Genomic DNA, 19,932 nt, shown 5'->3' with positions numbered 1-19,932 from the left:
GGAGGGAGGAGGAGACTCGGCGGCCCTCCCTCGGCCCTCCAGGCGGCGGCCGCAGCAAGCCCCGTGCCCGCTCCGCCCAGCCGCAGCGGGTCGGACATCCGGAGCCCGCGGGTCCCCGGCCGAGGTGAGCGAGGGCGGCAGTGCAGGGGGCGGCAAGCCGCTGTGTCCCGGGAACTCCCTCCAGACAGCGAACCTTCCGCGGGAGAGAAGGGGTTAAGTTGGGGGCGTGCTGGAGGAGAGGGGCTCAGCGTCCGCAGCAACCCCCAAACTCCGAGCAGAACTTCCTAGCCCCCTGCCTGGGCTCCCCCCACCTCCCGGGACCCTGGACCTCGGGTGTGGAGGGGCTGCGGGGGCTGGCGGGGGTGGGGCAGGGCCTCCTACGGAAGGCTGCGGGCCGGGACGGGACGGGAGGGGGGCGGTGGGCGGGGGCGGAATTTGGAACTCTCCCGGGGGACCCAACGTGGTCACCATGGCGAGTGCGGGATGGACGGGCGCACTATCCAATGGGAGCACGGCGTTGCCGCCCCGGCCCGCGGGGGCCGCCAATGGGAGCCGCACGGCGAGGTGGGCGGGACCGCGCCTCGCGGGGTCGGCAGCCCCCTCTGCCCTCCGCCAGCCGCTAGAGGGAGCGGGGCGTCTTTGCCGGACTGGGGAGGCTGGTGAGGGGGCAAGGAAGTGAGGGCGGACGCGGTTTGTGGCGTGGGAGGGCAGAAAGCGAATTTCTGGAAGGAGTTGGGGCAGTTAGAGCGATGGCCCAGTGCGAGGAGACTGGAGTGGGCCTCAGTTGCCTCACCGTTCTGATGGTGCGGGTGGGTGATAGCTGGCAAGCCCGTTCTCCGCCCTGGCTCTGGTTTCTGTATCTTAAGGGTGGGTTGTACAGACCTAGATGGGGGTTGGGTTGGTTCAGGTTGGTTCAGGTTGGCGCAGGGTCTGCCCACTTGTTGGACAGAGCTTTTAGGAATCTTGTTAGTTCCTCTCTTCACGGTACAGGCAAGGAAACAGTCCCAGCTAGGGCAGAAAGTTGCCCATGATCACGCAGCCTATCAGTGGCAGAGCCGGGGTCTGGTGGGATGTCCCTTCTACCAGGGAGAATAGTTGAAGGAGTGGCTGAGAGGCCGGCTGGCCCCCATGAAAGACACACTCACTCTCTCCCATACCAGCTATGCCTGGCCACTTGGCCTGATGCCCCAGGACCCCCATCCTGTAAGTGTTCCCAGGGGAATTCATGCCCTCAGGTAGACATATCCCAGGAGTGGAAGCAGCCAATCCCAGCACTCCAGCCCTAACCCCCAGGTCACCCCCACGTTGCTGCTGGTCCCCTTTGTAGGCAAGTAGTCACTCCTCTGGGCCTAAGCTGGCTGGTTATAAAGAAAGGAGTTCTCAATGTGATCTAGGACATCTAGATCACATTGAGATCCGAGTGGCTCCTTGGTCTGAGATGGGGATTCCTGGGACAGGCCAGAGGTGCCTACCCTGGGGCTCAGGTCCAGCCTGCAGGCCCCGCTTACCTCCCTCACTCCTCTCAGTCCCTCCTGGTGATCCAGTGGCTGGAGCCCAGGCAGCAGGTCCGAGGAACAGGTGCCCACAGTCTGTGGGCTGACCAGCCTTGGACCCTGCATTTATCCAATCAGGCTGTCCTCTGCGGTTTCCTGCCGGGCTCTGCTCCCTGCCCACAGCCAGGCCTGTGGCCATGGGCAGCTCCAGAGCGCCACCTGAAAGGTTCTGGAAAGACGGAGGAGTGTTCTGAGTTTGAGGGAAGAGTTGGGCCACCTGGCAACCCCCAGGCCGCTCAGCTGGCCCAGATCCAGACTTCAGCTTTGCTCACTTCTCTCACTGGATATTCACCATCATCTAAACATGCTAAGGAAAAAACAAAGTTGTCCAGTTAGGCTACCTCGGGTAAGAGGACTGATCCCTGACCTGGCCACAAAATGACCTCTGCCTTTGACCTTGGCCATAGACAGTTTCAGACACTTGTCTGTTTCAGAGCATGGCCACAAAATGACTCCTTATCCTTAAGGATAGTTCAGTCTTCCGTCTTCACTAGAAGACCCCTAACCGTCCATCTTCTATCTATCAGCCTAGAATGCATTTATGCAGCATCTGCTGTATGCTGGACCCTGTGCTAACAGCCAGAGAGACCAAGATTTCTTGTGACTACTGCTGAAGAACAGGGAGGTGCCAGTGTTTTGGGAACACTAATACTCTGTGTGAATACTGAATACAGAATACTCTGTGTGAAATCAGAGAAGGCTCCCCAGAAGAGGGTCTTGAAGGATGTGTAGGAGTTTGCTGATGGAGAAAGAAGCGGGGAGAGACCTTCTAAACAGTTCCACAAGCAGCGGGATCCACTGGTCACTTTCTGTGACCAAGGGGGATGAGAGCCTACCCTGAGGCAAGTAAGGAAGGGATGGAAACATTCTAGTTTCTGTCCTGGAGTGGACCAACAGCTGCCTGGGGCAATGAAGATGCCTGTGAGAGTGGGTCCCACTGGGAGGACTGCCCAACTAAGGGGATGCAAGGTCACGGTTTAGCCTTCAGTTGCCCACCCCACCAGCCAGCTTTAAGCAAATCCTGTATCCAAGGCCTGTCCTAGAAGCTGTGGGTAGCGCAAGTGTCTCATCTGGATCAGAGAGGCGTGTGTTGCAAGAGGAGAGAGCAGCTAGCCAGATCTGGCCCTGACAGTTTGTAGGGCTGTGCTCCCTGGGGAGCAGTTGGAGCTGAGGAGATCAAGGCATTTCCTGGAGGTGGTAGAACCGAGCTTGAAGGACAGGTGAGGGTTTCATCAGAGTCCGGAGTGGGGAAGGGGGCCATTCTGAGTTGGGGGAGCAGGATGAGCAGAAACTGTGAGGATTAAAGCAGGAATAGATCCGTCTGGCTGGTGGGAGGCAGGAGAGGGGCAGGTGGGGCAGGGAAGGCTCTCTGAGGGCTGTGGTGGCTGGTCCCTCCCTGATATGCTCTTTGGGGGTTGGTGACACCCTAGAGGAATCCACCCCACACACACAAAAAACACATACCCTATGGGAAGAAGGTACTGAGCCTGGTGGGGAGGGGACAGGCAGGACAGGGCAGCCAGAGCCTGCTCTGTAACTGTAAGCTGAGCTTCTGGGTTGCAAGATTTTCAGTGCATCGGTTACTAGGGCTATGTGTGAGTGTCTCCCCAGGGCTGTGTTATGTGAGTGGGATTGGAGTGGGGTGGAGGGGGGGATGAGGGAAGGCGTTGCTAGGCAGGGTCTGTCTGCCCTGAATCTACACAGGGTGCAGGGATCCTGGTGTGCTGGTCAGTGGGCTTCTCAAGAAAACCAGCTTTAGGACCCCCCACCCCTTCCCCAACGTGTGCACACACAGCCTCCAGGGGACCCTGGGCTTGCAGGAGGAAAGGCAGAAGGGCTGTTCAGAGCTCCTTTTTCCCTCTTGCTCCCCTTCCTCCCCCAGCCCCCAGGAGGGAGTGGGACAGGCTGCTGGGAAGGACAACAGGAGCTGATCCTGGAGCCCACCCCTGCCTCTAGCGTGGGCGCCTGGAAGCCATTAGGGGCCTGGGCGGCGCCTGCCTGCCCCTTGCATGACAGGCTGGAGATTCCTGGACAGAGCCCGCCCCCACGCCACTGAGCCCCATGCCAGGCCTGGTGGCTCCCGGACACAGCGAGGATATGGCACTGGCCCCCATCCCTGCCACCCTCTCCATTTAGGGGTGGCCAGAAGGGCCCAACAGACAGAGCCTGGAGGACCTTCCCCCCACTCCCTATAACCAGTGCGGCTGTGGCGGGCGCCGGGCTGGCACTGGGATTTCCTGCCTCCTCCCCTCCCCCTCAGGCTCTCACATTGTTTTTCTTTTCCAAGAGCTTCTCCTCATGGAGCTGGGCCAGGAAAACGGGGAGAGGAGGAGTGTGAGTGCCCATATGTGTGTTCGTGTGTGTCCGCGTTTGTCTTGGGGATGAGTGTCTGCGTGTCTGTGTGTATCCTGCTGTGTGTTGGCTGCATGTGTCTCCAGGTGCATCTGTGACCCTCTGTTCCGAGGTGAGCGTCTCTGCAGCCATACAGCTGTGGGCACATGGGGCCATCCTGGAGGGCATGCGTGTCTGCCCAGGTCTTCATATCTGTATTCACATTGCATGGGACTGCCTGTGTGTCTGCACATGTGTACGGGTGAACAGCGATGTCTGTGAATGCAGATGGTATCTGGGCCAACCACCTCACCGCACAGGTGGGGAGACTGAGTCAGAGGGCGTGCAGCCTGCCAGGGAGTTAGCGGAATATGGGGAGGTGGAACCTCCCTCCACATGGCCGTGTCTGTGTGTGTGACTTTGTCCCCACGGATGTTGTTGGCATTGAGACATACATTTTTATATGTATGTTTATATAGATGTTTATATGTATGAAACTCTGGGTGGTAACGAGGCATCACCAAATACTCAGTATCTCCAGCTTGGACTACTAAAATGCAAATCCCCAACCCCCCACCTACCAAGCATGAGTCTAGGGGCAGGGGGTGCCTGGGAACTGCATTAGCATCCACGTGAATCTGAAGGACCCCTTGATCAAGCGCACTGGTCTCCCTCACCCTCACCGCAGCCCCATTCTGCAGGTGGAGAAACTGAGACCCAGAAAGGGGCAGGTGGCTTACATGAGGTCGATGACAAAGCTGAGCCTAGAACTGATGCCTGGCAGGGAGGCAGACAATGAACAAACAGCCAATAGACTAGAGAAATGCAGTAGAATCACTGAACACTCTGAGATGCTAACGGTCCTGACACCTGTCCACATGGTGGGAAAATCTACCGTTCCTGCTTGGATGGGGGAAGGCAAGATAGAGCTGGGGAGGTGCCCTGGGTTGGCGTTGCCGGGAGAGAAGAAGACAAGAGAGGGGCTGGGGCACCAAAGGCATTCGCCAGGGCCAGATCAGGGCCACGGAATGGGAGCTGGGCAAGGGAAGAGGGCTGCAGTGGGCAGGAGGGACAGAGAACAAGTGGTGGCATCAGGGGGCTGCTTTCGGGATTGAAATTTTGGAGGTGGACTCCTAGAGAACGTGAGCTTGGACTTGACACTAGAAAGTTGTCCCAGCTATTGCTGACAACAAAGCGTGTGGCCCCTGGCACAATCAGATTGGCGTTTGTAAAAACTCCCTCTGGCTGTTGCTGTTCAGAATGGATTTGAAGAAGGCACAGCTTGCGGGGGAACTTAGGGCAGGGAGGCAGTGGCTATGATTGCCTAGATGGGAGGTGATGGTCGTGGCTTGACAGGCTAGTGGCCACGTAGGAGGAAGGTGGCTAGCTCCTTGTGATGTGTGGCAGACAGACGGACAGGACTTGGAGGTGGCAGGGTGGGGGTTGCGGGGAGAAAGCAGATTCCAGATCATCCTCCACAGCATGAAGGAGTGAGGAGGTGCTCTTCTCCCAAAGGGGGCATCCAGAAGGAGGAGGTGGTTGTGGGAGGAATGGAGAGGAGTTCCAGTTTGACCAGGCTGAGTCTCAGTTATCTGAGGGATATCCTTCTAGAGGGATAGGGGGGTTCTGGAGCACAGCCTGGGCTGGAGGGAGGGAGAGCCTTTTCAGCCTCCTAGAGGCAGGGAGGAGGAAGCAGGACCTGGAGGGTGTCCCCATCTGATGGCTTCCATTTTTCTGCTGTCAACTCTGATATTAGATCACCTGCTGAGAATGAGTGGTTGGAGGTGGGAGATGGTTAGAGGGGACAGAGACAGTTGGCCGGGCTGTGTTGGGAGCAGCCAGTGCTGAGGCCCTTGGCTGTGGTGCTGATGAGAGCCTCACCAGCAGTGCCCCGCAGAGGAAGAGCTGGCCATTGGGGTGGAGGCCCGGGGGCTGCTGGTGGGGGTCAGTGCAAGACCACCATGGAGAGAGAGGGTGACGGGTTGGGGACAGAGAAGGACGTGCATCTCATGTCTTTTAAAGTGATGTGATCCAGAACAGCAGAGCCCAGCAGTGGGACCTCTCACCACGCTGCACCCTTGCCATCTAGACCCTGGTTTATTTCCATCCTAACCCCAGAGCATGCCTTGCACTCACCACACACCTCGCCGTCACCTCACCCTGTACCTGGAATCAAATCTGGGCTTGAACCTTTCTGAGCCTCCCTTTTCTTCTGTGATAAATGGGAGCCATTTCCCCTGAGTCTATTGAGAGGAGTAAGTCAGTTCACAGAAGACCATGGCCATGGCCCCTGGCCTGTAGTCAGACCTTCTCAAATGTTATTGCCATTGGCATCCTGTGCTGGGATGGCCAGGAGTCAGCCCCAGCCCTCAGCAAACTCACAGCCTTGGGTAAGGATGGGGAGCAGGAGGAGACACAGATAAATGGTAGGTGAGGTTGGTTACACTCGTGATGGAGATACAGACGGGGCAGGCCAGCTGGCCTTAGGTGGTCCTGGAGGACTTCTAGGAGGAGGTGATAACTCAGATACATTTTTTTAAATTTTTTTTAAAGATTTTATTTATTAGAGAGAGAGAGATCACAAGTAGGCAGAGAGGCAGGCAGAGAGAGGGGAAGCAGGCTCCCTGCTACCTGGCTCTATCCCAGGGCCCTGAGATCATGACCTGAGCTGAAGGCAGAGTCCTAACCCACTGAGCCACCCAGGTGCCCCAACTCAGATACATTTTAAAGCTGAAAAGAGAGCCCAGTGCAGGAAGAGGTAGGGAGGGGAGTCCAGGCAGCAATGCCATTGTGCAAGCATACTGCACTTGGGGTGGAGATGTGGGAGTAGCCCGAGCCATTCACTGGATCACGTGGGACTTGAAGGTCAGGGACAGCAGGTCAGGGTTTGAGATCAGCTGCCTTGGCTGCAGGGTGAAGGGTCTGCAGGAGGGTGTCTGGAGGCCCCTGAGGAAGCAGTTACAGGCCCACTCTCGCTCACCACTACAGCCTCACCGGGGCTTTCCTGGGGCAGACCGTTTCTCTGCTTTTGCCCATGCTCTTCCTGCTGCCTGTTTTGCCCTTCCCATGGCTGATCTTAGGGGTATGGACAGATGGGGGCCACAGCCTTCTAACAGTTGCGTTCTCCCACAGGTGCGAGGAGGAGGAGGCCTCCCCCACCCAGTGGCCAGGAGAGCAGTGGAGAGCCGTGGTCAGCATGCCCAGTGGTATCCCGTCCTGAAGGCATCCCCGGTCGGGCCCCTGAGTCCGCCCGGAGTTGGAACCCAGGGCCCGCCCGCTCGGCCGCACCATGAGCCACGGGCCCAGCCCCCGGCTGGCGGAGTCCCCGCAGCTGTCCAAGGGCAGCCTCCTGACCATCCTAGGCAGCCCGTCTCCGGAGCGCATGGGGCCGGCCGACTCGCTGCCGCCCACGCCGCCCAGCGGCACGCCGTCGCCGGGGCCACCGCCTGCCCTGCCGCTGCCGCCGGCGCCCGCGCTGTTGGCCGACGGGGACTGGGAGAGCCGCGAGGAGCTGCGGCTGCGGGAGCTGGAGGAGGCCCGCGCGCGGGCGGCGCAGATGGAGAAGACCATGCGCTGGTGGTCGGATTGCACGGCCAACTGGCGCGAGAAGTGGAGCAAGGTGCGCGCCGAGCGCAACCGCGCGCGGGAGGAGGTGCGCCAGCTGCGCCAGCGCCTCGACGCGCTCACCAAGGAGCTGGCTGGCGCGCGGCGCGAACGCCAGGAGGCGCAGGGCGAGTGCGAGGCGCGGGGCCGCGAGCTGGCGCGGCTGCGGGGCGCCCGGGGGGCCGCCGACAGGACACCAGACGGGCCGGAGCCCGAGCTCGAGAGGGAGCAGGAGCCCGTGCGCGACGTCGGGTCCGAAGTGCCCCAGGGCAGCCAGGTGCGCGGCGGCGCGAGTGGGGTTGTGGGTCTGGCGAGGGGGCGGGGTCCGGAAGGGGTGCGGCAGGACTGAGAAAGGGGGATAGGAAGGGCTCAGTCCCCTGGGAGGTTTCACTTAGCTGCACCTGCCTCTGTTCCTCGGGACCTCAGGACAGCATTCTTCCGGAGATCCCTAGAGTGGAGAGGCGGGGATCTGGTGGGCCTTCCACTCCCACACCTGAGCAGTCAACAGAACCTTAAAATCGTCCGTTTGCAGCAGGAGCGGGATGGAAGCTCGTGCCTGGTAGACATCTATTAACAGCAGAGAGGAATCTGTTCTTCCCTTCAACTTGAATGGGGGCTGCTTGGAGAGGTGGATGTAGGGGGTAAACATTTATAACCCGCATCAGTCAGAGCTGAGAGGTGGGAGGTTGTCAGGGCACTAGGAGCACAGAGAAGGTCCTTGAACCAGGCTTTGAGGAGGGGGCTTCACGGAAGCTTTCCTGGAAGAGGTCCCATCTCGGCCAAGGCTAGGAGGATGTGGAGGAATTGGTCGTGCAGTGTGCAAGCAGGTGTTCCAGATCTGCAGAGGCCCAGAAGCGGGGCATGGCCGCTCCCCTCATTCTGTGGGCTCCTGCAGATGGCAGTAAGCTCGACATGTGCAGTTCTCACAGTCCCGAGGTGTTTGCTTGGTGGATGGGAACACTGTGGCGCAGGGAGATTAAGTACCAGGGTACCCCCTCTGGTGACTGGAGTGCTGGGTAGTTAACCCGGGTGACCTCCAGAGTCCACGGCAATCATCAGCGTGGCCGGAGCTTGAATGGTGGCTGTGGAGGGCAGCATCTCCTGACCCAGCAGACCTTCTAGGAGCCGAGTCCAGGCTCGGGAGTCCTCCCGGGCTCCATCCCCAGACAGTCTAGCTCTTCCAGCTAAGATTCTTGGCTGCCCCTTCCCCTCCCTTGAGCAGCCCCTGGCACCCCTGTAGGCTAGAGTGGGCACTGTTGCCCACAGTGGCTGAAGCCCCCAATTCCCCAGGTCGGCCAGGTGGCGTTCCTTCATTGCTCTTCTTTGGGGCAGAGGACAGCCCCTGTCAACCAGCCTTACTGTGCTGCTCCTGCCCTGTGCTTGCTGCAATTGTCAGTCTCACTCCAGGAGGTGACGCGTACCGTGGGGAGCCTTGGCATTACAGTCTGAGTTCATTTCTCCAGCCCAGCCACTTCTGTGTTCTGTGGCCCAGAGCCAGTCCCTTCCCTCTCTGTGTCCCCATTTATAAAATAAGGCTTTGGACCAGGTGGCATTCGAAGCCCCCATCTAGATAGGGAAACTGAGGGCCAGACAGGGAAGGAGCTGGCCTAGACTCATCTAGAAAGGTCACGGGGGAAGCCAGGCTGGAACAGAGGCCATGGATGTGTCTCAGGTCTGTGCTCAGAGGTAGCCCTTGGGTGCAGCAGGGCAAGCTGGAGGGGCAAAGAAGAATGGGAAGCTCAGGAGCTTGACACTGAGTTAACAGTCCCTCACTGCTTCCATTCTGGGAGCTGGTTCTGCTGACAGGGGCTGTCTTTCTATGCATCTTTTATGTCACTTATCTCCTGGTGCCTTAGTATTTGCACCTGAAGAATGGAATCTTAGAGCTAGAATTCCTTCTGAGGGAATCTGGTTCATATCCATTGTAGGAGTCCCTGCTTCTACATCCATTCACATCAGTGTCCCACCATGTGCTTGCATACTTCCAATGACAGTGTCCACGTGTCCAGGGCCATTTTCTAGGAATCAGGGAACTGTGGTGGCTGACTCTGTGTACAGTTCCAAGAGGTGAAGGGGTGGGACCCAGAGGGCTCTGTGACTTGTCCAAGGTTACCCACCAAGCTGATCCCAGACCCAGGGTCTGGGAAAGGCCATGAGGTCAGCCAAGAGGGTGAGGGTTCAACAGCCACTCCTCCACCTTGGTCCCCACAGGAGCTGGAGCTAGTGGAGAGCCTGCTGAAGAGCAGACCAGAGGAGCCTGAGGGCTGCTGGGAGGCACGCAGCGCGGGGCCCGGGGGCCCTCGGGGCAGCTCAGGCCGCCAGGAGCGCAGCCGGCTGCCCTGGGAGGACACAGCCACCATTGAGGAGGATGCATCCAAGTTGACCGCCCTGCGGCTGCGGCTAGATGAGTCCCAGAAGGTGCTGCTCAAGGAGCGAGAGTAAGTCACGGTGGAGAAGCAGAGCCCCAGAGGCGGGCCCCCTCACAATCACAGAATGCAAGTCTGTGTTGTAGAACGTGACACTCACTGAAGGTGTCTGGCACTCTTGAGTCTTGAGGCCTAGAATTTCAGAGCAGTGTGTTCTAACTGGAACAAAGCAGTTTTGTTTTATTAACCTTATTTATTAACCAATGCAAGTTATTTATTCAAATAACATACATATCGTGCATTTGCTGAGTCAGACCTGTGCTCCCGACCCTCCCCACTCCCTGCCTCATGGAGCTCACGTCCCAGAGCGGGGAGCACGTCCTGGGCAAAGGGAAGAGCAGGGAAGAAGGGTCAGGGAGGTTGAGGGGTTGCAGATGGGAATTCGGGTTTGAACTAGTTGAATTTGAGACGACAAGGAGGCAGCAGCTGGGTATGTGGATGAGTCCGGAGTTCACGAGGCACATCTGGGCTGGAGGTAAAAATGCAAGACTCGGCAGGGAATAAATGATTTCAAAAGCCGTGAGCTGGGTGAGGAAGGTCAGAGGATGGAGCCCTGGAGCCCTCTGGCTTTAGAGGTCGGAAGACGAGCCCAGCGGCAGAAGAGACAGAAGGAAGTTTGAGAAGGGTCAGGGAAACCAGGAGCACCTGTTTCACAGAGGAGGGTGGGAGCAGCTGGTCAAGGAGGACGAGGACAAGGTGCTGACCAGTGGATTTAGAACGTGGAGGTCACCTTGGTCAGGCAAGGCCTGATTCTAAGGAACATTTTGTAATACTCCCTATCCGTCCAGAAATTAAATGCATAGATAGTGTGAAGGCAGAGACCGGGAGATGCTTCTGTAAGTCAGGGACACCAGAGATGGACCGCGAACTCCCAGAAGCAAGGGGACAGGTTACAGGTTCCTTCTCATGGGCCTCAGAGCCAACCCTCCTGACACCTTGATCTTGGACTTCTAGCCTCAAGAGCTATGAGACCATAAAATTGTCTAAGCAAGAGGGGCAAAAAACAACCTGTTCCGCTAACTGAAATGTAAAGCAGAAATGAGGGGAATTTGTAACAAAATGTACATATTATGACATGGACACACTCAGGCCTGGCTCCCCTAGAAGAAATAATGAAGTGTAGTCGATGCTTGGACAATGTGGGGCTCAGAGGCACTGACACACAGCCCCATGCAGTTGAAAATCTGATTCCTTAAATTTGATCCCCCAAAACTTAATTCGTTGACCAGAGCCTTACCGTTAACATAAACAGTCGACTGACATGTATTTTGTATGTCTTGTGTATCACGTGCTGTATTCTTATAATAAAGGAAGTTAGAGGAAAGAAAACATTAAGAAAAAGAAAGGAAAATACAGTACTGTACCATTTTTATCAAAATGATCAGCATGTCAGTGGACCCATGCGGTTGAAATCCATGGTGTCCGAGGGGCAGATGTGGTCAGAATCTGGAGCCCTTACAGAGAGGGGTAGTGTTGATAACCCTCCCAGTAAATATGTCCTTAGCTCATCCTCCAAGTCAGGTTTTGTGTGGACGGGCTCAGTTAAGTCACCTCCCGGGACAGCTACAAAAACAGCAGGTGCAGGCAGGCAGGGTCCGCCGCTCGATATGCCAGCACTGTCGTGGTGACAAGATTTCCTGAGAGAGGAACAGCCTTTGGGAAAGTTCTGAAGCAAGCAAAGCACACCGTTCCCTCAGTTTATACAGTGATTCTGTTCCTGGGGAAGGACTGTGAGTACAAAAGATACTTTCTGTTCACGTGTTAATCAGAGCGAGGGTCTGCGTTCAGATGGTTTGCACACCCGGGGGTGTCTGATTGGGCACCCTTGACAGAGGATGCAAAATCATCCCTGGAGGGGTGGGATGGCCCTGGGGACTTCAGTGCAGGACGTAGGCACCCCTGTCCCTGCCCACCAAGTGAGCCGGTCATGCAGGGTTTCCAGAAACGCCTCCTAGAGGGTGCCCTGTCTCCTCTGAGAAGCCTGTGTTAGAGGCGTGATAGGTCAGGGCTCCCGAGAGGGAGGCTGGTGGCGGGGGGCCATGAGGCACAGCGTGCTGAAGAGTGAGGGTAAGTACAGCTCTTCGTTGAGCACCTGCTGTGTGCTGGGGCCAGGCCCCATGCTGTTTACCGCCAGCATCTCATTCCTGCGCAGAGCAGAGTGTAGAGTGAGGATCGTAGGAGAACCCTCCACCCAGTGATGATGACAAGAGGGAACCCCTCCATCTGAGACCCACGGACAGCGTTTTCCAGCTTTTCTGACCCCAGAACCATGTGTTCAAACTAAGCCTTACAGGCAACCCTAGTACACAAAACAGAAACAGAGGTCCTTTTTGGCAGTTTAACATGAGATTCTTGGCCAGGCACAGCCAATGCCCTGGAGTCCTGGTCACCTTCCCGCATCCCTGGACACCCTGGACATACTTCTCTGGACACCTGCAGTTGTGCAGGGGGTGGGGAGTCCAGCTCCCAAAGGAATGCAAAATCGGGGTGCCTTCCACAATGTGGGGTTCCAGGGCCTTGAATGCCGAGCCAAGGACTTCAGACACCGGCTCCCCAGGCATAGGCCGCTCGGGAGGACTCTCAGCAGAGACCCTCAGTGGGCTCACCCCCATGTCTACCTCTCCTCCTCTCTCCAGGGATAAACTGGCGCTGAGCAGGAACATTGAGAAGCTGGAGGGGGAGCTGAGCCAGTGGAAGATCAAGTACGAGGAACTGAACAAGACCAAGCAGGAAATGCTCAAGCAGGTGAGAGCTGGAGACGGTGATCTTCCTAGAGGAAGCAGCATCGCACTGCTAACTTTCAGCAGTGGGAGTGGGAGAAAGGAGGGAGTTCAGTCATTCCTCGTCAAGCTCTGGCCACGCGCCATCCGCTGTTCTGAGTGCTGGGGCAGGCGGTGTCCCTGTCCTGTCTCCAGGAGCGCATCTTGTGGGAGCTGTGGGTGAGGCACGGGGCGTACCAGCAGTAACCAGGCAAATTCATAAGCTAGGAAGGTGTCAGACAGAATAAGAGACATGGGGTGGTGGGTCAAGAATGACATTTCTGAGAAAATAAAATAAGAAAGTAGTAAGTAAATAAGTTAAAATTTAAAAAAAGAAGGATGGCCTCTCAGAAGGTGATATTTGAGGCAAGACCTAAAGAAGCCATCCTTGAGAGGTTATGGGGTCAGAGTTCCTGGCAGAAGGCACAGCGCATGCAAAGGTCCTGAGTTCGGAGTAAGCCTAGTATGTGCAGGAAGCAGAGAGCAGTGTGGCTGGAGGGAAGTAGGTGAAAGATGAGGTTCCGAGGGAGCCAGACTTCAGTGGGCTTCATAGTCCACGCTGAAGGGTAGCATTCATGAGGTCTAGTGTTGCTCCATCTCAGTGATGCTTCAGGGAGTCAAGGAAGCTGGACCCTGAGGTCCCCATTTTATAAATGACAAAACTGAAGGTCCACCTGGCGGAGAGGAGATCCCACCACTGCAGTTTGGGGGCTCAGGGCAGACTGAGGTCCTGCCTCCTGTGTGGGCCCTCTGTGGCCACCAGGGGGCGCAGCCACCCAGAGAAAGTCTGCGGGACAGGCTGCATTTCTAGAGGGAGCAAAGATTCCCCCAGACCTCAGAGCCTGAAACTGCCCTGGAAGCAACCAAGACTATTTCACGGTAGACTCTCTCAGGAAAAATCCTAAAACCCTCACTCTCCAGAAGCAGCATCTTTTGGGGGATGGGTCCGGGAATCTCCCTTTTTAATCTTTTCAAGTTAGGAAGTGAAATGCTTTGTGGAGAAGTGAATAGAACATGAATGTTCCGTTTACCAGGTAGATGTCAAGATTCTCTTTCATAACTGGCTGCTCTCCCTCGGTGTTACGGATTTGAGCTTACTCGTGTCATCGCACACAGTGATAGTTTGTTGTTTTTCCTGCTATACGACAGGACATCCGTGCCATGCCACCGTCATCCCAGGCAATCCTCGTGTGGCCAGGCCCGCACCCACACGCAGACCTGCTCAGATAGAGTGCTTTCAGTCAGTTCCCAGGGCTACCCAGTGCCAAGGCCATATGGGGATACAAAGGTGGACAGCTCTGTCCTCCTGTGCGCACATGCTAGTTGCGGGAGTGAGACCAAGAGTAAAGGAAACACCCCTTGTAGTCAGGGAGGAGGAGAGAGGCCTCCCTTTAGGAAGGGGCATTTAGGCCAAAGCCTAAGAATGTAAAAAGTCAATCCTGTAAAACAACTTGGAAAGAGTGTACCAGGTAAAGAGAACTGTATGTGCAAAGGTCCAGTGGTGGATAGGAACTTGGTGTGTTTGAGGACTCGAGCCTAGAGCACAGTGAACTAAGAGGAGAGATGGGCAAGGGTCCATCCATACTGTGAGACCATAGAAAGGAGTCGGGCCTTATCCTAAGGCACCCAGGGATGGGGGTGTGGTTGGATTTATCTTTTTTAAAGCGCTCATTCTGAGCTACTGTTGTGGAAGGTGGGGTGACAGGGGCCCCAAGTGGATGCTGGGAGGCCAGATGGCCATGAGGAGGTAGGAGGTGTGAAATGCCAGAGGCAGCACCAGCAGTCAGATTCAGGCTCTGTTCTGGATACCGGGGGGCACATCGGGGCACCACATCAGGCTCCTTGCTGAGCACTCCTGCACCGGCACCGGTTCTGGGATGTACCCAGTTGGTTCTCACGGAACCTGGCTGCACTGTGTCCTGCAGCTCAGCATCCTGAAGGAGGCCCACCAGGACGAGCTGGGTCGCATGTCCGAAGACCTGGAGGATGAGTTAGGTGCACGGTCCAGCATGGACAGGAAGATGGCAGAGCTGAGGGGTGAGGTGAGGCCGCCTGCGGGACCTGGGAGGGCTTGGGGCTGGCCGGGGGGCATTGGGGGGAGGCAGGGGCCTGGCCTCCATCAGCCAACCACTCTTCTAAGAGGGAAAAGGAGGAGGTCTGTGCGCTGAGGCAGGAACCAGCCACACCCGGAAGGTAGTGCGGTCTGCGGGGGGCGGCAGGCCTTTCTCCTACACAGAGACCAGAAGCGTACCCTCACATCCTGCACGCCGTGAAATCAGCCCAGGTTAATTATAGCTGCCGCAGCTGGATCTGCTTCCTGGAGCCAAAAATGGCTCTGGAGGGGGAGGTGGGGACAGGGAGCACGCAGCTCAGGCCTTTCTGCCCCCTCTCCCCCTGGAGACCTGACCCTGTCCTGCCCTGTGGTAGATGGAGCGGCTGCAGGCAGAGAACGCGGCCGAGTGGGGTCGCCGGGAGCGGCTGGAGACTGAGAAGCTGGGCCTGGAGCGCGAGAACAAGAAGCTGCGGGCGCAGGTCGGGGACCTGGAGGAGGCGCTGGCCCGGCGGCGGAGGCAGACAGCCAACGCCCTGGACTGTGACCTGCGGGCCAGCCAGGCTGCGCTCTTCGAGAAGAACAAGGTGGGGTAGTGGGCGGTTCAGCCAAGGCCAGGGCAGAGCACCTACTGTGTGTTGAGCTCCTGCCCACAGGGGGCGGTGGTGGGGAGGACAGAGGCAGCCATGGCCCCAGAAGCCGCTCCCGCCGGGCGTCCCCCGGGGCCATGCCCCGCACCCGTGCTTTCACGCTACCCCTCCAGCCTCGAAGCCGGGAGCCGTTGGGCGCCCTGTGACCCCACATGCTCCCCCGCAGGAGCTGGCCGACCTGAAGCATGTGCACGGCAAGCTAAAGAAGCAGTTTCAAGAGAAGGTGGCCGAGTTGGCACACGCCAACCGGCGGGTGGAGCAGCACGAGGCGGAGGTGAAGAAGCTACGGCTGCGGGTGGAGGAGCTCAAGAAGGAGCTGGCCCAGGCCGAGGACGAGGTGAGCCCCTGTGGGGCCCGCAGGGCAGCCTCAGACCTCGGCGGCGGAGGAGGGGGCTGCACGGCCTTCTTGGGTCCCTCTGCGGTCGTCCGGTGGTCGGTGGATAGGTGCTTGGGAAGAATGGACGGGTAGGAGGGACGAGCAACTGAATAGGTTAATGGATAGACAAGTGGTGGACATGCAGGTGGTCTGTGTAGCACGTAGACGTGGAAATGGAACAACAAAGTAATTCCACGGATGGACGAATGGATATGTGAAAGAATAGAGGAGCCAGTGGATGGGGACCGGAGGATGAGATGTCAGAAGAGATGTCTGATAGGTGATTGGATGGATGGGAGGATGGGTAGGTGATTGGACAGGTGGGTGGGTGGATAGATGGAGGGGTGGGTGGGTAGATAGATTGATGGATGGATGGGTGGGTAGATGGATAGGTGGGTGACTGGATGGGTAGATGGGGGGATGACTGGATGGATGGATGGATGGGTAGGTGACTGGATAGGTGGGTTGGTGGGTGGAGGGTGGCCGGATGGACTGGTGCTTGGATGGATGGGTGCTTGGATGGATGGGTGACTAGGTGGGTAGAGGGGTAGGTGACTGGATAGGTGGTTGGGTGGGTGATTGGACAGGTGTGTAGATGAGTGGATGGATGGGTGGATAGGTGAGTGGATGAGTAGGTGATTGGATGGGTGGGTGAAAGGGTAGATGGATTGGTGGGTGACTGAATGGGTGGGTGGGTGGATTGATGGGTGGATAGGTAGGTGACTGAATAGGTGGGTGGGTGGGTGGAGGTGTGGTTGGGGGGTTAGAGGGTGGATGATTGGTTGGGTGGTAGGGTGGGTGACTGGATGGGAAGTTGGATGGGTGGATGGATAGGATGGGTGGGTGACTAGATGGGTGGTTGGGTGGGTGACTAGGTGGATGGGTGGGTAGATGGGTGGATGGTTGGGTGAGTGGATTGATGGGTGGATGGGTGGGTGACTGGACAGGTGGGTGGGTGGGTGGATAGATGGATAGATCAGGTGGCTGGTTGGGTGGGTGGATGGGTAGATAGCTGGTTGGATGGGCGGATAGATGTGTAGATGGATGGTTGGATAGGTGGGTGGATGGATGGGTGGGTAGATGATTGGGTGGATGGGAGAATGGGTAAATTTGGAAGGCAGGGCAGCAGGGAATGGGGAGGAGCAAAGGCATGCTACCTTGGAGGAGGTGGGCCTTGGTCTGGGCCTCAAAGGACAGATACGGACTTCTCTTGGGAAAGGCAGAGAATGGCAGGAGTGGCCGGTCCCGGGTAGATGGCCGGCCAGGCTGACTCAAGGTGACCTTCGCGCTCTTGGCCCTGCTCCCCTGCCAGCTGGACGAGGCCCACAACCAGGCCCGGAAGCTGCAGCGGTCGCTGGACGAGCAGACAGAGCAGAGCGAGAACCTACAAGTGCAGCTGGAGCATCTGCAGTCCAGGTGGGCGTGCCGCCCTCTCCAGGGGGTTGGAGGGTTAGTCCCAGCCAGGACACAGAAGCCGGCCAAGGAGAGACTTCCTCCCAGCCCAGGCTAGAGGGGAAGGCAGCAGAGGAAGAGATCTGAGGCCCCTGGGGCCAGAATCCTGTCCCCTCCAGGCAGGAAGGGCCAGGGACAGGAAAGCAGGGACAGGGAGTGCAGGAAGTGAGACCAGCTGGGGGCCCTGGAATCATGGGCGTGCAACTGGCTGGCCGGCAGGTGGGTGGGTGGTGAGAGGGGAGGAAGGAGGGCCAGAGGCCAGGTCCAAGGTGGGGCAGCAGGCAGGGCCCAAGGGTCTGGGGAGTCATGGATAGGAAGAACAAGCAGCCCCCAGGATCCCTGGGCTGCGGTGACCCCAGGCCAGCTGGGATCTGAGCGATGGGAAGGCAGGGAAGCATGGAGGAGCCCCAGCCCTAATGGTGTGCCCAAGCCATCAGCTGCAGCCTTCGGGACCCACCTGAAGCCATTAGCTGCACCCACGGGACCCACCCACCCATCACACTCTCCCTCCCTTCCTGACCACCCATCCCAATACTCCAAGGTGCCCCTCTCCCAACACTCTCCCTAGGCCCATACGGTGACAGAGAGCCAAGTCCAAGGCCCTCCTTACTCTACACACGCCCACCAGCCAAGAGTATCAGGACCACTGTGCTGACTTCCTGTGCCAGGCCTGTGCCAGGCTCTTACCTCGCAGTTTCTGGTGATGTCAGAGGATAGAGGGACGGGGCTCTGCAGCCAGGTGGGTGGGAATTTGTGCTTAGTAGCTGTGGAAGTGGCCCGTGGTGGTCTTGGATCACTCGCTTGGCCTCTCTGTGTCCGTTTCCTCCTCTGTAAGGTGGGGATGATAACACTTCTTAACCCTGGCTTGTTGTGAGAATTCAGGGAGCTCGTAAAAGCTCCCGGCCCGTCGTAAGTGCTGAAGAACTGTCAGCTGTTGCTGCTGCTACTCCCCCTAGGGGGTTGCTGGGGCTGGGGGGAGGAGGGGTCTTCTATTTGGGTCCCACGTTATGCCACCAAGAATCACCCTTCTACAAGAGAAGGGAAGTGGAAGATATTTTTTCTAGGAAGCTTGGCAGAGAAGGAAACTAAGGCTAAGAGGGAGGGTGTGTCCACGGCCACACTGCTGGGATGGGGGGTCCGGCCAGATCGCCCCCAACCCCCCGGCCATCAGTGCCATGCTTTACAGAGCCTATACTGCGTGCTGCCACATGCTGAGTTTCTGTGGCTCGGAATACAGGCCACGGAGTCAGGCCTCACAGATGTGTGACATAGCCAGCCTGGCCTCAGTTTCCCCATCTACCTGGGATACTGCCCATAACATGCTGCACAGGGCCCAGGCATGACAGGTCACAGTTCATGTCCGACCAGTGCTGCCTGCTCTGTCTCCCCACCCCCCACCCCCAGGGACCACCAAGCCCCGGGCTTTACCGCAGTGTTGTTTGGCCACGTCCTTCGGCCACGTCCTTCGGCCCCGTTCATTCCAAAATGGGCAGGCAGGCTGTGCCCAGCCTCTTGAGTGCTTCCAACGGGGAGGGTAGGGCTGCCCAGGACCGCTGCCTTGTTTTATTTTCCAACTTTTTGTGCTTTAATGTTCCGGGGACAGCTCACTAAATCACTGCGCAGTAATGGAGGCCCCCGCCTGGGCCCCTCCCTGCCGTGTTAATAATTCATGCCTTCCAGTAAGATGGAGCCAAGGCGGCCACTCGGCTGGGGGGATGGGCATTTCCTCCACCAGCCCTCGTAAACTGGGGCTTTAGGAATTTCAGAGTGGGGAAGAGCTAGGGCAGAGCCCTTTGTCATTGTCTTGGAGGGTAAAGGAGACCACCGACTCTTCCACCTCCAGATTTTCTCCCTGTGGTCTTTGGAGCCTGGTGTGGGTTCGAATCCTAGCACGGTGACCTTAAGGGGCTGCTTCACCTCTCCGGCTTCAGCCTGCTGCAGAGCCCAGCCTCACTCCCTGCTGTCTGGGGGATAGGCACATTACTTGACCTCTTGGTGTCTCAGTCTCTTTGTCTGTCAAGTGAGGGTAGTACCTCCGTCATCCCAGTGACTTCTGGAAAGATGCAGTGACATGAGGAACTGGAGGGAAAAGGCCCCAGCAGGTGCCTAGCGGCAGGGACATGCTAGGGAAGGGCCGAGCTGTTTGCAGCGCCCACGATCAACTGACTGTCCCGACCCTCCTGTCACCCGGCCCACAGGCTCCGCAGGCAGCAGCAGAGCGCCCCCCTCTTCGGGAAGATCCGAAGTGCTCGCTTTGGCACCGAGGAGGCCGGGGACGGAGCCAGCGACCTGGATGAGGACGAGGACTTGCAGATCCAGGTGGCCTAGAGCTCCCAGGGCCGGACAGGACCTGCCTGTGGCCACAGGCCCCTGGGTGCCCAGGCTGACCGTCGGCTCCAGCTGACACAGCTGCCCAGCCGTGCTCCCCGCTGTGGCAGACGTCGTCCTCCCATCCCAGCAACACCCTGTGGAGGGGAAGCCACAGCCTGTGTATACATTATCCGTGTGTATTTCACATATGTGTGTGGGGTCCTTGGATCCGTTTGGTCTGCAAACACGGGACCACTCCAGGACCCAGTCTCAGCACCCTGTCCACCCAGGACCTTCATGCAGGGGCAAGGGGGTGTCAAAGGGGGCTGTCGGGGCCTCGACCCAGGCTGCCTCTCTGAACCTTGGGGGTGAGGTAGAGCTTTTGACAAATGTGCTAAACTCAGTCTTTTGTAATAAATGGA

General features: G+C 57.8%; 1 protein-coding gene across 2 annotated transcripts; it reads left to right on the top strand.

Annotated features, from left to right (window-relative positions):
* The first annotated feature begins 9 nt into the window (after window positions 1-9).
* CCDC102A (coiled-coil domain containing 102A) lies at window positions 10-19,653 on the top strand. 2 transcript variants are annotated; one of them, XM_032325074.1, is made up of 10 exons: window positions 10-124; window positions 5,373-5,382; window positions 7,024-7,764; window positions 9,699-9,925; window positions 12,550-12,658; window positions 14,598-14,714; window positions 15,100-15,309; window positions 15,539-15,709; window positions 17,061-17,164; window positions 19,399-19,653. In XM_032325074.1, exons 3-10 carry the CDS (start codon window positions 7,174-7,176, stop codon window positions 19,526-19,528), a joined length of 1,659 nt encoding a protein of 552 aa, XP_032180965.1. In that variant the 5' UTR covers window positions 10-124; window positions 5,373-5,382; window positions 7,024-7,173; the 3' UTR covers window positions 19,529-19,653. The 2 variants fall into 2 exon arrangements, with proteins under 2 accessions (XP_032180965.1, XP_032180964.1); XM_032325073.1 differs by lacking the exon at window positions 5,373-5,382 and having other exon boundaries at window positions 7,017-7,764.
* Window positions 19,654-19,932: the final 279 nt, after the last annotated feature.

Source organism: Mustela erminea, chromosome 19, assembly GCF_009829155.1.
Source record: "Mustela erminea isolate mMusErm1 chromosome 19, mMusErm1.Pri, whole genome shotgun sequence".
Classification (NCBI taxonomy): Eukaryota; Metazoa; Chordata; class Mammalia; order Carnivora; family Mustelidae; genus Mustela; species Mustela erminea.
This window is presented reverse-complemented; position numbering and strand designations above follow the sequence as displayed.